Source organism: Budorcas taxicolor, chromosome 2 (genome assembly GCF_023091745.1).
Source record: "Budorcas taxicolor isolate Tak-1 chromosome 2, Takin1.1, whole genome shotgun sequence".
NCBI classification, from domain to species: Eukaryota; Metazoa; Chordata; class Mammalia; order Artiodactyla; family Bovidae; genus Budorcas; species Budorcas taxicolor.
The window spans coordinates 2,046,447-2,059,362 of NC_068911.1; the positions used below are offsets into that span (position 1 = coordinate 2,046,447).

Genomic DNA, 12,916 nt, shown 5'->3' on the forward strand with positions numbered 1-12,916 from the left:
AGACAAGCAACCACCTATCACACTCATTCTTAGGCACTCCAGGGCATCATCGCTGAGCTGTATAACCTCTGAACAGACCGTGAAATAAACTCTCATGCTGCAATCAGGAAACAGGGTTCCAGTCAATCACATATTTTGATGGTTACAATTTTAATATGAAATCCACAACAGGCCTAAGACCAAAATACAAAAAGAACAGCAACAAAGCAAAAAAAAAAAAAAATCCCATAAGAAAATGGGCCAAAGATAAGAACAGTCAGTTCAGGAAGGTCATACAAGATCAAAGCATCACAAGAAACTAAACCTCACTGATAATTGAAGAAATAGAAATTAAAACAAAAATAAAACAGGTTCTTAATTTCTCTAATGCTGAAGGAATTTTTTTTAAAAAAAACATGGCACTTAACAGTGATGAGGTTACAGGGAGAAGATACATTCTGTCACAGGTATAAACTGGCAACAGCTATCAGAGAGGACAACTTGTCAGCATCTGTTAAAACAAAACAACGTGCAACTGTGCTTCCCCGGTGCCTCAGTGGTAAAGCATCCGCCCGCCGATGCAGGAGACACAGGACTGATCTCTGATCCCGGAAGATCCCACATGCTCAGAGCAACTAAGCTGTGCTCGAGAGCCCAGGACCCACAGCTACTGAACGCTGTGCCTGAGAGCCTGTGCTCCGCAACAAGACAGCCCACCGCAATGAGAGGCCCACGCACCACAACCAGAGAGTGACCCCTCGTCAGCTGCAACTAGAGGAAAGCCCAGGCAGCGAGAAAGACCCAGCACAGCCAAAAACAGAGGATTTCTTTAAACCGTGTACAACCCTATGGCCCAGCGATCCCACTCCTCGGGGCGTTTAAGGCAGCACAGCCAAAAATAGATGATTTCTTTAAACCGTGTGCAACCCTACGGCCCAGCGATTCCACTCCTTGGGGCATTTAAGGCAGAATGTGAGTGCCTGCTCAGTCACTCGGTCGTGTCCAATTCTTGCAGCCCTATGGACTACAGCCCACCAGATTCCTCTGTCCACGGGATTTCCCAGGCAAGAGTACTGGAGTCGCTGCCATGTCCTCCCCCAGGGGATCTTCCCGACCCAGGGATCAAACCCGAGCCGTCTGCATCTCCTACACTGGCAAGTGGGCTCCTTCCTGATGAGCCACCTTGGGCAGCCCTTGCAGCAGACTGGTGGCCTCTAAAGGACCCACACCCTAATCCCAGAAAACTGAACCTGCTCGACCACACAGTAAAGGGGAACTCAAAGTGCCGATACAACTCAGGCTGCTGATCAGCCGACACTGAAACTGGGAGAGTCCTCCTGGGTGACCAGGTGGGCCCACTGTGACCCGAGGAGCCCTTAGAAGTGGAAGAAGTGGACAGAAGGAGGAGTCAGAGACGGGACACGACAGGCCGGCGCAGCCTGGGGCAGGTGGAGCAAGGGTTATCAGGCGGAAGGCATCTGGGAGGCGGGAAAGACCAAGAAGCGGCTTCTCCCCCAGGGCCTCAGGATGGAACGCAGCCCTGCCCACAGCCAGATTTTAGCTCAGGAAAACCTGTTCTGGCTACAGACCTCCTGGACTGTAAAATGAGAACTTTCTGCTGGTTAAGCCACTTTGTGTGTGGCCATTTTTGTTACAGCAGCAGCAGAAAACCAATATACGACCACAGGGAAACATAGGCGCGGAGGCGCGAGGAGGCGTGCGCTGTCTGAGCACACGAGTGTAAACACAGAACAGCGTGAGAGGGTCCATCCCAGGCTGGTAGGAGGGGGGTGAGCGCCAGTCTACACTGTTCTCAGTGGTGTTTGCTTTTTTTTTTTGTAAGGGAAATGCGGTTATCTACATATTGTAAAATTGAAAGTTAAATTTTTAGGAAGGGAGTTAACACTCCCCGCTTAAGCTTCCAGGGATTAGAATATGCTATGATTCTTGGGGCTCCCCTGGTAGTACAGGGGATAAGAATCTGCCTGCCAATGCAGGGAACACAGGCTGGATCCCTGGTCTGGGGGGACTCCGCATGCTGTGGGGCAACTGGAGTCCGTGTGCCCCAGCCACCGAGCCGGCCTGCTGCAACGGCTGAAGCCTCCGCACCCAGAGCCTGTGCTCCGCCGCGCGAGAAGCCACCACAAGAAGAGGCCCACGCACGGCAAGGAGGAGCAGCGCCTGTTCCACGCAGCTAGAGCAAGCCCTCTCTCAGCAACAAAGACCCAGGGCAGCCAACAAAAATTAACTTAAAAAGAATTTTTTTAAAACATTAACCCTGAAAACCACAGCGAACATCGTTTTTTCCGACAATCCCAAAGGCACTACAAAAACCTAGACCCCCATGGTCCCCACAGCTAATACTAATACTGAGCTACGGCTGTGTGGGCAGAACACCAGTGAAGATGGAATTCCACAAGCCACAGCTTCTTCAACAGTCAAAATCAACCTTTGCTTCAGCAAAGGCACCTGAAACAGGCTGGCTGACCGGCCCACACTGGGCTCAAACGTGTGACCTCCTGAACACAACGTTCTAACCGTGAGCATGAGCCGTCACACGCTACCCCTTACAAAGCTGCAAGTGAAAGGAAAAATAAAGGCCAAGGGTGGGGAGCGGCGGGTCTGGTGTCTAAAGGCACTCAGGCCAATCCGGAGCACTGTCCACCCCCACCAGGCTCCCAGCAACTTCACTCCACTCCCATCTCCTTTCCTCCCTAGTGAATATCGTGTTTGGATAAAATTCACTCTCAAAGACGTATTTTCTGATTGCACCCCAGCTAACCACCATCCCCACCACAACATACCCTCTTAATACTGCCCACTGTGGGCAGGCCACTTACCTCTGGGTTTTAGCTTTCCCAGTTTTTTTTTTTTTTTTTAAAGTGCTTTTTTTGGTTGGTGTTGTGTTTTTCCTCTACCACGCCACCTCCCTCAACTGGACGCCTAATGTTAACAAAATCACCACGGCCCCTAACAAGGCCAGCTGCCAGTCTCAGACAAGCGGGGCTGGCTGACTCCATGATGGCGGCCAGTGGGTGAGTCCTGCAGGAAACATTCAGGCTGTCCTTGCACCTACAAAGAGAGGCCAGCACGACCACCACATCCAGCAACTCTGAACTGCTTTACATCCCCAGGGGAAGAAGCGTTCCTGCTCAAACGCCTCATGTTTCCAAAAGTGACCTGGACAAGGAGTCCACTGTGGGCACCTGAAACAGGCTGGCTGACCGGCCCACGCTGGGCTCAAACGTGTGACCTCCTGAACACAACGTTCTAACCGTGAGCGGGAGCCGTCACACGCTACCCCTTACAAAGCTACAAGTGAAATGAAGGCCCAGGGTGGGGAGCGGCGGGTCTGGTGTCTAAAGGCAGACTCACCCACGGTCTTCGGGGCACTCAGGCCAACCCAGAGCACTGTCCACCCCCCACCGCAGCTCCCAGCAACTTCACTCCACTCCCATCTCCTTTTCTCCCTAAGGAATCAACCGTCTTACAGCCCTTCAGGGCTCACTTTAAGCATGAGCTTCTCAGGGACACCTTCCAGACCCTCCAAACGGAGTTTCCAACTTGTGCCGCCGCCACCACCAAGAAGCTGCAGTAACTCACACCCACATGTATCCTGCAGTTGGAAGGCTAGAGGGGGTACCATCTAAATGGGGCCATCCGAGAAAAGCCAAGCCTCCCGCGTGCTTCTCAGCGTTCACGCTCACCCACTAAGAAAAGCACTTACGGAGAAACACGGCGGGCTGGCCGAAGAAACGCTCAAGTCCCGAGCCGCCACAGTATGTGCCAAGGCCCGGCAAGTCCAGGGACACGCGCAGGGCAGATGGGCACGCAGGAAGCGCGGGGCGGGCGGGTCCTGCGGCCCCGAGGGACCCGGACAGTCCCGGGGAGACGCAGGCAGAAGCGCGCGGAGAGGCGCAAACCCGGACAGGTGCTGGGGTTCCGAGCCGCGGAGCCACGCGCCCTCCTGGGCGTGGACCGGGCGGGGCCGTGAGAGGGGAGGACCCAGCAGGCGCGGGGAGTCCGGGGCCAGGAAGCGAGCCGCAGGCCGCAGGGCCTCAGCGGGCGCGGGCCGGAGCCGCGCGGGGCCTGGGGGCGGTGCCTGCCATACCTGCCGCTGGCGGGTCCGCCTCCTCGTCCGCCTCTGCCTCAGCAGCTGCAGCTCCGGGCGCGGTGGGCAGCGGGTCCATCGCGCCGCCGGTCATGTGAGCGCTCGCCACGTGACTTCCTCCGCGCCCGCCGGCCTGGGCCCGGCCTCGCCCCGCCCACGCCCGGGGTTGGCCACGCCCACTCCCGGCCTATCCCCGCCCGCCCCGGGCCTGCCCCGCCCGCTCTCGGCCTCGCCACGCCCACGCACCGGGTCCGCCACGCCCACTCCCGGCCTATCCCCGCCCGCCCCGGGCCTGCCCCGCCCGCTCTCGGCCTCGCCACGCCCACGCCCGGGGTTGGCCACGCCCACTCCCGACGTCGCCACGCCCACTTCTCCGCCTCTTCCCGCCCCGCCCCGGCTCGGCTGCCACGCGGAGGGCAGGTGGCGCGGTCCAGGCGCGCGGTCAGCGCCCAGCGTCCGCCGCTCCCTCGCCCGCCCAGTCAGCCCCCGGCTGCCTTCCCTCGGTCCCCCACTCACTCATTCATCCATTTACTCTCTCACCTCCTGGTCCGCTCGCTCGCCCGCTTCCTCGGTCGTCCGCCCGCTGGTCCATCCGCTCGCTCGTTCAGCGACTCGCTCACCAGCTCCCTTAGCCACCTGGTCATTCAGTCGTTCCGTCACTCAGGTCCCCGGACTGCCCCCTGGAGGCCAGGCGGGCCTGTGCATTTGGTACCCGCCCCTATCTGGAGGACGGAGTGGAGCGGGTGCCCCGACTTCCAGAAGAAGACTGTGGGAGCGCCGCACAAGAGCGCTCCCCCGGCCCTGGCCGGGTTAAGGGATCCCGGGATGCGGAGAGCCTCAGCTGAGGCTGGAGGAATGAGGCATTCGGCGGGAGGAAGGAGCGGGTGCCCACGGGCCCCGAGGCATCACACAGCTGCAAACGCTGTGGTCTTCCTGGAGCTAAAAGCGGAGGCCGAAGAGGAAGCTGGAGCGACTGGTGGGGCTCCGTTAGGGAGGGCCTTGTTCCCAAGGTAAGGACCGTGGACCTGCTAATACCGGGACAACTGTTAACGCCCAGGGAGCCAGTAACAGCAATCAAGAGCCCAGAGCCCCAGTCAGGGTCCTAGGAAGGAATCCCCGCCCCAGGGAGCTAGTTCTCTTGGCTACAGTCACCAGACATCTTTGTGAGCCAACCAACAACGATGCTGTCCCCCAGCACAACTGAGGAAGTGGTGTGCCTCTCCCAGAGACCAGCATGGAGACGCTTTCCCAAGTCTCAGCGGGATACTGTTTCCTTCCGCCAACGCAGGCTTCCTTTAAGCTGGTTTTGCATCAAGTGATGTGCTCAGCACTTTCTCCCCTCCCAAGGGCACGCGCACACACACACACATTGTCATTCTCTGTCTCCCACTCCCTCTCTCTCTCTCCATCTCTCTAACTTCCTGGAAGTGTTTGCTACATATCTGTGTCCCTCCATAAGATCCTTATTCAATGCTTAAACACTCACTGCACCTTGAAAGCTGTGAGGCACTAAACAGGCATAAAGTTAGGCATTACACGAGAATAACAGCATGCGTGCGTGCTAAGTCGCTTCAGTCGTGTGCAACTCTTTGCGAACCTACGGACTGCAGCCTGACAGGCTCCTCTGTACGTGGGATTCTCCAGGCAAGAATACTGGAGTAGGGTACCGTGCCCTCCTCCAGGGGATCTTCCAACCTAGGGGTCGAACCCGCATCTCTTGCATCTCCTGCATTGGCAGATGGGTTCTTTACCACTGGTGCCCCCTGGGAAGCCACACAGATAACAGCATATTAAATTTATTGTTTTACTTGAACGCCCCTGACGTGGTCAGGCAGCCTCTGCTGTACTTGAGTGTCCACACCTAGGCTGCAGTAACCACCTGGGAGCACTTACATATACCCCGCCTGAAGCCCACCCTCAGAAGCTCTGATTTAATTGGTCTCAGGTATGGTCCAAACTCGGGATTTTTTTTTTAAGCTCACTGGATGATGCTAAGGTGCAGCCTAGGGGGAAAACCACTGCTCTATGTTGAAAGTTTGTTTTATCCTTGCAAACATTTCTTGAGTATCTGCTCAGTTGGGAATTCTGTTTGTCATGGGAGAGGAGAGTGAGGGACCCCACATAGGGATAACCAGGAGAGGTCCCCACCTTCCAAATTTTCCGATGGAATTGATCAGAGGAGCAGAACACAGCAGGGTCCTCACACCACGCAGAGCACGGTGTGTGCTGAGGGCTACAAGCACGGGTGCTGTGGGAGGAGAGCTGAATGGTTGCTTCCACTGTGACAGGCTGTGAATGCCTCCAGGAGAGAGGAATCAGCCCTTACAAGCTGTGGACTACACTGCCAGACATCGCGAACAGTGAAAGCATGCTTGGGAGACACGCCTCGAAATATGTCTGCCTGTAATGTCTTTAGATCCTCACCAAAGAAGCCTAATCCCTATGCTATTTCTGTTTCATTCAGGAAATGGTAAATAGAAAATGGAATTTCTGCTTTTTTAAACCCTTTGATTAGTGGCACGAATTCAGTTACATTAAGACTGTTAGGCCTCGCGGAGCGGCCCGGACTGGGCGCAACCCCGGCCAGCGGTGGCGCAGAAAGAAGGCAGAGGCGCGGGCCATGCAGAGGCTGGCGCTCGCCGGGACCCGAGCCATCGTGGACATGTCGTACGCCCGCCACTTCCTGGACTTCCAGGGCTCGGCCATCCCTAGCGCGATGCAGAAGCTGGTGGTGACCCGGCTGAGCCCCAACTTCCGCGAGGCCGCCACCCTGCGCCGGGACTGTCCGGTGCCACTCCCCGGGGACGGAGACCTCCTCGTCCGGAACCGATTTGCTGGTGTCAATGCTTCTGACATCAACTATTCGGCTGGCCGCTATGACCCTTCAGTCAAGACCCCCTTCGACGCAGGCTTCGAAGGTGTGGGGGAGGTGGTGGCCTTGGGCCTCTCTGCCAGCGCTGCATTCACTGTCGGCCAGGCTGTGGCCTACATGGCGCCTGGGTCCTTCGCTGAGTACACAGTGGTGCCCGCCAGGGTCGCCATCCCAGTACCGGCCCTGAAACCCGAGTATCTCACGCTCCTGGTGAGTGGGACCACAGCCTATATCAGCCTGAAAGAGCTCGGGGGGCTGTCGGAAGGGAAGAAGGTCCTGGTGACCGCGGCAGCTGGGGGCACCGGCCAGTTCGCCGTCCAGCTCGCAAAGAAGGCCAAGTGCCACGTCATTGGAACGTGCTCTTCTGCCGAGAAGTCTGCTTTTCTGAAGTCTGTTGGCTGCGACCGGCCCATCAACTATAACGCCGAGCACGTGGGTGCCGTCCTGAGGCAGGAGTACCCCCAAGGTGTGGACGTGGTGTACCAGTCCGTCGGGGGAGCCACGTTTGACTTGGCCGTGGATGCCTTGGCTACCCGAGGGCACTTGATAGTGATCGGGTTCGTCTCTGGCTACCAGACTCCTACCGGCCTGTCGCCCGTGAAAGCAGCAACACTTCCAGCCAAACTGCTGAAGAAATCTGCCAGCATCCAGGGCTTCTTCTTGAACCATTACCTTCCTGAGTTTCGAGGTGCCATGGACCACTTGCTCAAGATGTATGCGGGTGGCGAGCTGGTTTGTGAGGTGGACACCGGAGTTCTGTCTGCAGAGGGCAGGTTTATCGGCCTGGAATCGGTCTTCCAGGCCATCGATTATATGTACATGAGAAAAAACACCGGAAAAATTGTCATTGAATTACCTCCCTCTGTCAACAGTAAGCTATAAAAGCAGAACAATGGCATAAGAGAAAGAAAATGGTCATTTTATGCCCCAGAATTACTCAAATCTATTTATTTTTAGTTGGTAATGGAGATAATATTTTTTAAAAAACAAAGTTTAATGAATAGGTCTCTCTCTTTTCTTTGCTTCCTTTTTTTTTTTTTTTTTTTTTTTGCTTTCCCTTGCCAAAAAAAAGTGCTAGTAAAACTTCTCTCCATGGCACAGAGGTAAAACCTTTACCTTCAGTTCTTTACTCATGGAGAGTCTCATTCCAGATTTTATTGTTCCAGGGAAATAACTAATCCCTGATGCAAGATCTGATCAAATCAGCATGTCTTCAACTTGATGAGATTTTAAAATCGGGCTTGAAAACAGTTCATGAGTTCTTTGCTATGGGAGATTTTGGTATAATGCTAGCAAGTTGTTAATAAATGAGAGAGAGAGCAAAAGTCAGTCACTTCTCAGAGTCCATATTCTCAGGAAATGGCCCTTCTCCTTCCATAAATTACCAGCCAATTCTCTAAATAGAAATTTGGAGGGATTCTCCCAAAACTCTGACTCTGTTAGGTCATTAGAAAAAAAAAATTAAATGAGCACAGACCTCTTTTAAAAAAAAAAAAAAAAAGACTGTTAATGTATTTTGAGTCACTTTTTTCACTTTCCCTTCAGGAAAACGAGAACAGTATAAGTGAACTGACAGAACTCGGGACGCAGGACACTGAAGCCGGGACCCACTGTGCAGGTGGAAAGGGGCCAAAGGGCTCTCACCGGTTGCCCTGCAGAGATGCAAGCATCTCCAGGTCCTACTACAGGCCTTTTCAGAGAGTCACTAGAATGCCTCGAGGAGGATGTCCTCCTCAAGGTTATTAATAACCGTACATGTGTTTGTCAGCGCAGGCTCCATCACGCTGCAGTAACAATCCCCAGTCTCAGGCCAGAAACAACAGAGGAGCCGTATTCAGCAGCAGCCCTCGGAAACCCAGGATGAGCGGGCAGCCACCACTCTGGATTCCTGTCCTCCTGACAAAGAGAAAGTGCTCGGAGAGTCTAACTGCCCTGGCTCAGAAGCACCACAAGGCTTCTACTCACGACTCATTGGCCAGAACTAGTCATGGCTATACCCAACCACAACTGGAACATTTTACTATGCCCCTGGAAGACAGCCAGCCAGAAACGCCTGATACACAGCACTAGATGCTAACCACACTAACCAAGCTAACATTTGCTGAACATGCCTATTATGTGCTGAGCACCCTTACATATGCCTTTTCCTTAGAAACTCATCAACTCCTCACAATAAATCTAGAAAATAGTAGTATGATTATCTCCATTTTGGCCAGGAAAGTTCAACCCTCTAAGACCCCACAGCTAGTCGATAAAAGATCTGGGGTTCAAATCCACACTGTCTGGTGCCAGAGACCATCCTCAGGGCCCCTGCAGCACTTCCCCTGTGCGATAAAGCTGGCAGTTTATCTTCAAATGTCCTAACCCGCAAATTCTGCTCCACTCATAAACACTCCCCTTGTTTTGGGAGGCTGGTAGGGAAGCTGCCTGTGGCTCTGAACCATAACACAGGGAAGAGGAAGAACTCCAAAGGTACAGAAAATTATAGTTTCATTAATAATATCAATCATCCCAAATTTCTTTTAAAACACTAGGTTTCAAACACCATGCTAATTGACGAACCAGTATCATCTCATTTCGTACTTCGACAATCATGAAATCAAATCCTGTTCTGACACTATGGGTTACCCGCTCACGCAGCGCCTCTCCAGTATCCATTCTACAGTTCCTGGGGCGGTCCAGCAGCTGACACTGTGCTTCCATTGCGGGGGTGCAGGTTTAATCCCTGGTCAGGGAACTCAAGTTTCCATCCTTGATGAAGGAACTAAGGTTGTCAGAGAACTGAGATCCCACATGTTTCACAGCACAGCCAAATAATCATGTAAGTAAATAAACATTAAAAAAATAAAATTCCTGCCTGGAGTAAAGGGGTTTGCTCACATCCTCCATGAGCCCCAGGAAGCTTTAAATATCTCAAAGAAGTTGGCTGTCCTAATCAAACTTTATTTTGGGGGTTTCTATGTTTTTATTTGGCTGCGTGAGATCTCGGCTCCAACACCAGGGACTGAACCCGAATTCTCTGAGTTGGGCTCCCAAGTGGCGCTAGTGGTAAAGAACCCGCCTGCCAGCGCGGGAGACGTAAAAGACTAAGGCCCGATCCCTGGGCCAGGAAGATCCCCTGGAGAAGGAAATGTCAACCACTCCAGCACTCTTGCCTGGGAAATCCCACGGACAGAGCCCGGCGGGCTCCAGTCCATGGCATCGCGAAGAGACGGACACAGCCGAGCGCGCGCACATGCGTGACCACTGGGCCACCAGGGAACACCCTGTCCTAATTCGACTTTGGACAAGCTACTTAACCTGCTTCCGTTTGCTCACATGCAAAATGGATTCATCAAGATAACATGCTCCAAAAAGTTGCCCTGGTCGAAGTTTTTAGGAAGAGACTTATTAGGACGGTCTGAACCGATGCAGAAGTACATTCACTCTGTTCCCCAAACAGAAATGCTAGCTAACATTTTACCCCAAAACTATTTTTTATTACATAGCTGGATTCAAAAGCAAGAAAGAGTGCCCCATAGGGGGAACTTTAAGTTACAGGGATGAACAAAAACTGAAGGAAACAGCTCACAGAGCTTTCAGAAGCGCTATAAGACCCTAGGAACTTGGGTTAAGGCGAAAGGAAGGCTTAGGTCCCAGCAAGCACGGGAGACAGAGCTGAACTTCCTAGACAAAATCAGGGTTAATGAAGGGCTGACCCACCAGCCTCCAGAGCAGCACGGAAGCTGGCTGTCCACAGTGGACCAAGAGTGGAAAAGGAATAATCCTTGAGGCAATCCCACTCCAAGATATTTACCCACAAAAAATAAAAGCATATGTCCACCAAAAAAAGGCTCATTCCTAGAAGCCACATGCAAAGAGCTGAAAACTGGAAATAACCCAAATGTCTATTAACAACAGACTAGATGAACATATTGCTGTGGCGTCGTACAATAGATTGTCACACATCAATAAAAACAAAAGTACAAAATACTAATGTGAGTGCTGGGAAGCAGGGTATTGCTATGACAAACACCTAAAAATGTGGAACTGACTTCAGAATTAGGTAATGAGTAGAGACTGGAAAAATTTTAAGAAGCACAGCAGAAGACACCTTGGTTGCCTTGAATAGACTGTTCGTAGGCATATGGATGTTAACCATTCTTCTAACTGTGGTAAAGAAAACCTGTATCATCTTAGATGGTGGTACTTAAATGGCCATAAACAGACTGTTGGTGGCAATAAGGACACTTCAGCCAAGGGCTCAGAGGGAATGAGGAACGTATTGTTGGAAACTGGATGAAAACGGGCTCATGTTCTGCAGTGACAGAGAGCTTAGCTGCACTGTATCCCACGGTTATATGGAAAAGAACTTATCCAGGTTGCAAAGTGAAAGTCACTCAGTCACGTCCGACTCTTTGCGACCCCATGGACTACACGGTCCGTGGAATTCTCCAGGCCAGAATACTGGAGTGGGGAGCCTTTCCCTTCTCCAGGGTATCTTCCCAACCCAGGGGTTGTCTCCCACATTGCAGGCGGATTCTTTACCAGCTGAGCCACCAGGGAAGCCCAAGAATATTGGAGTGGGTAGCCTAGGAGGCTCACCATCAGGAAACTGTGCTTTGGAGAGAAAGCCGAGGCTGTGGCTGAACAGCGCTTTTCTAGTGACGAGAAAGGAACGGAACGTCACAGTATCTGGTGACACAGAGGGCTCTTGGAAGAGACTAGGTCTCTTCAAAGTGAAAACAGAGCTGGAATTATCCAGGAAAGACCTGTGGATGAGCCCCTTTCCCAGTGACATCCATGGGAGAGCCATAGGTTCCTGAGCATGTTTTATCAGTAGAAATACTGCCAGCTAGGACGGACAGGGACAAAGAAACAAGAAATGAAAGAAGGCTGCCTGACCCTCAAAATTCCACAGGCAGGAAACAGCCTCATAATACTACTCAGCTGCAAACATGTGCTAACCCTTGATGAAAAAGCAAGAAGACTGAGGGTGGGGCCGTGGGCCCAGAGGGCAGAACAGGAAGCCACAGAGGAGAATTCCTCGGCCTTGAAACCTGAGTGTGCGCCATTAGATTTCAAAACGTTAATAATATTTATTTACTTACTTGGTGCCCCAGGTCTGAATTCAACACACAAGATCTTTTTAATCTGTTAAATTATTTACTTAGTTATCCTTTCGGCTGGATAGGCCTTCCTTGCTTTGTGCAGACTCTCTGGTTGCGGCGAGTGGGGTGCGTGGGCTTCTCGCTGCGGCGGCTTCTCTCGCCGCCAAGCCCGGGCTCTGGGCGCAGAAGCTTCAGTAGCCGCAGCACGCGGGCTCGGCAGCTGCGGCGCCCAGGCTGAGTTGCTCCCCGGTGTGTGGAATCTTGAGAGTCCCTTAGGCAGCAAGGAGATCAAACGTCAGCCCTAAAGGAAATCCACCCTGCCTATTCATTGGAAGGACTGAAGCTGAAGCTCCACTACTTTGGCCACCTGATGTGAAGAGGCAGCCCCAAAGGACGTGAGATTGAGCAAACTCCAGGAGACAGAGAGTGAAAGGCAGGGAAGCCTGGTACACTGCAGTCCTTGGGGTCGCCAAGAGTTGGACACGACTTAACGACTGAACGGCAACAATGTGGAGTCTTCCCAGACCAGGGATCAAACCCGTGTCTCCTGCACTGGCAAGTGGATTCCTGTCCGCAAGATCTTTTTAGCTGTGGCATGTGGGATCTGACCAGTTCCCTGACCAGGGATTCAGTCTAGGCCCCCTTCATTGGGAGCACAGAATATTAGCCACTGGACCAGCCACAAATTACCTGGATTTCAAAATTGCTTGGGACTGCAGTTCCTCCCGTTTTGAAAGAGAAAGTCTGTAGCTGTTACCCTATTCCTATCAGTATTGTATTTGGGGATTAGATCACTTATTTTCTAAGTACACAGATGTAAAGGAATTTTGCCTCAGGATGAATCACACACTCAGTCCCACCCAT

At 52.7% G+C, this 12,916-nt stretch overlaps 2 protein-coding genes across 2 annotated transcripts in view; one reads left to right on the plus strand and one right to left on the minus strand.

The window, feature by feature from the left end:
• The window catches only part of SNX8 (sorting nexin 8), a 36,483-nt gene extending 32,299 nt beyond the window's left edge, over positions 1-4,184 (minus strand). Inside the window, exon 1 of the mRNA XM_052663578.1 lies at positions 4,091-4,184. Within this exon, the coding sequence (XP_052519538.1) occupies positions 4,091-4,184 (94 nt within the window). The remainder of the gene's footprint in view (positions 1-4,090) is intronic.
• Positions 4,185-6,609: 2,425 nt separating this feature from the next.
• Positions 6,610-7,937, plus strand: LOC128043658 (prostaglandin reductase-3-like). The gene has a single exon (XM_052636031.1). The coding sequence runs from the start codon at positions 6,711-6,713 to the stop codon at positions 7,842-7,844; it is 1,134 nt and encodes a 377-aa protein (XP_052491991.1). The 5' UTR covers positions 6,610-6,710; the 3' UTR covers positions 7,845-7,937.
• The last annotated feature ends 4,979 nt before the right edge of the window (positions 7,938-12,916 follow it).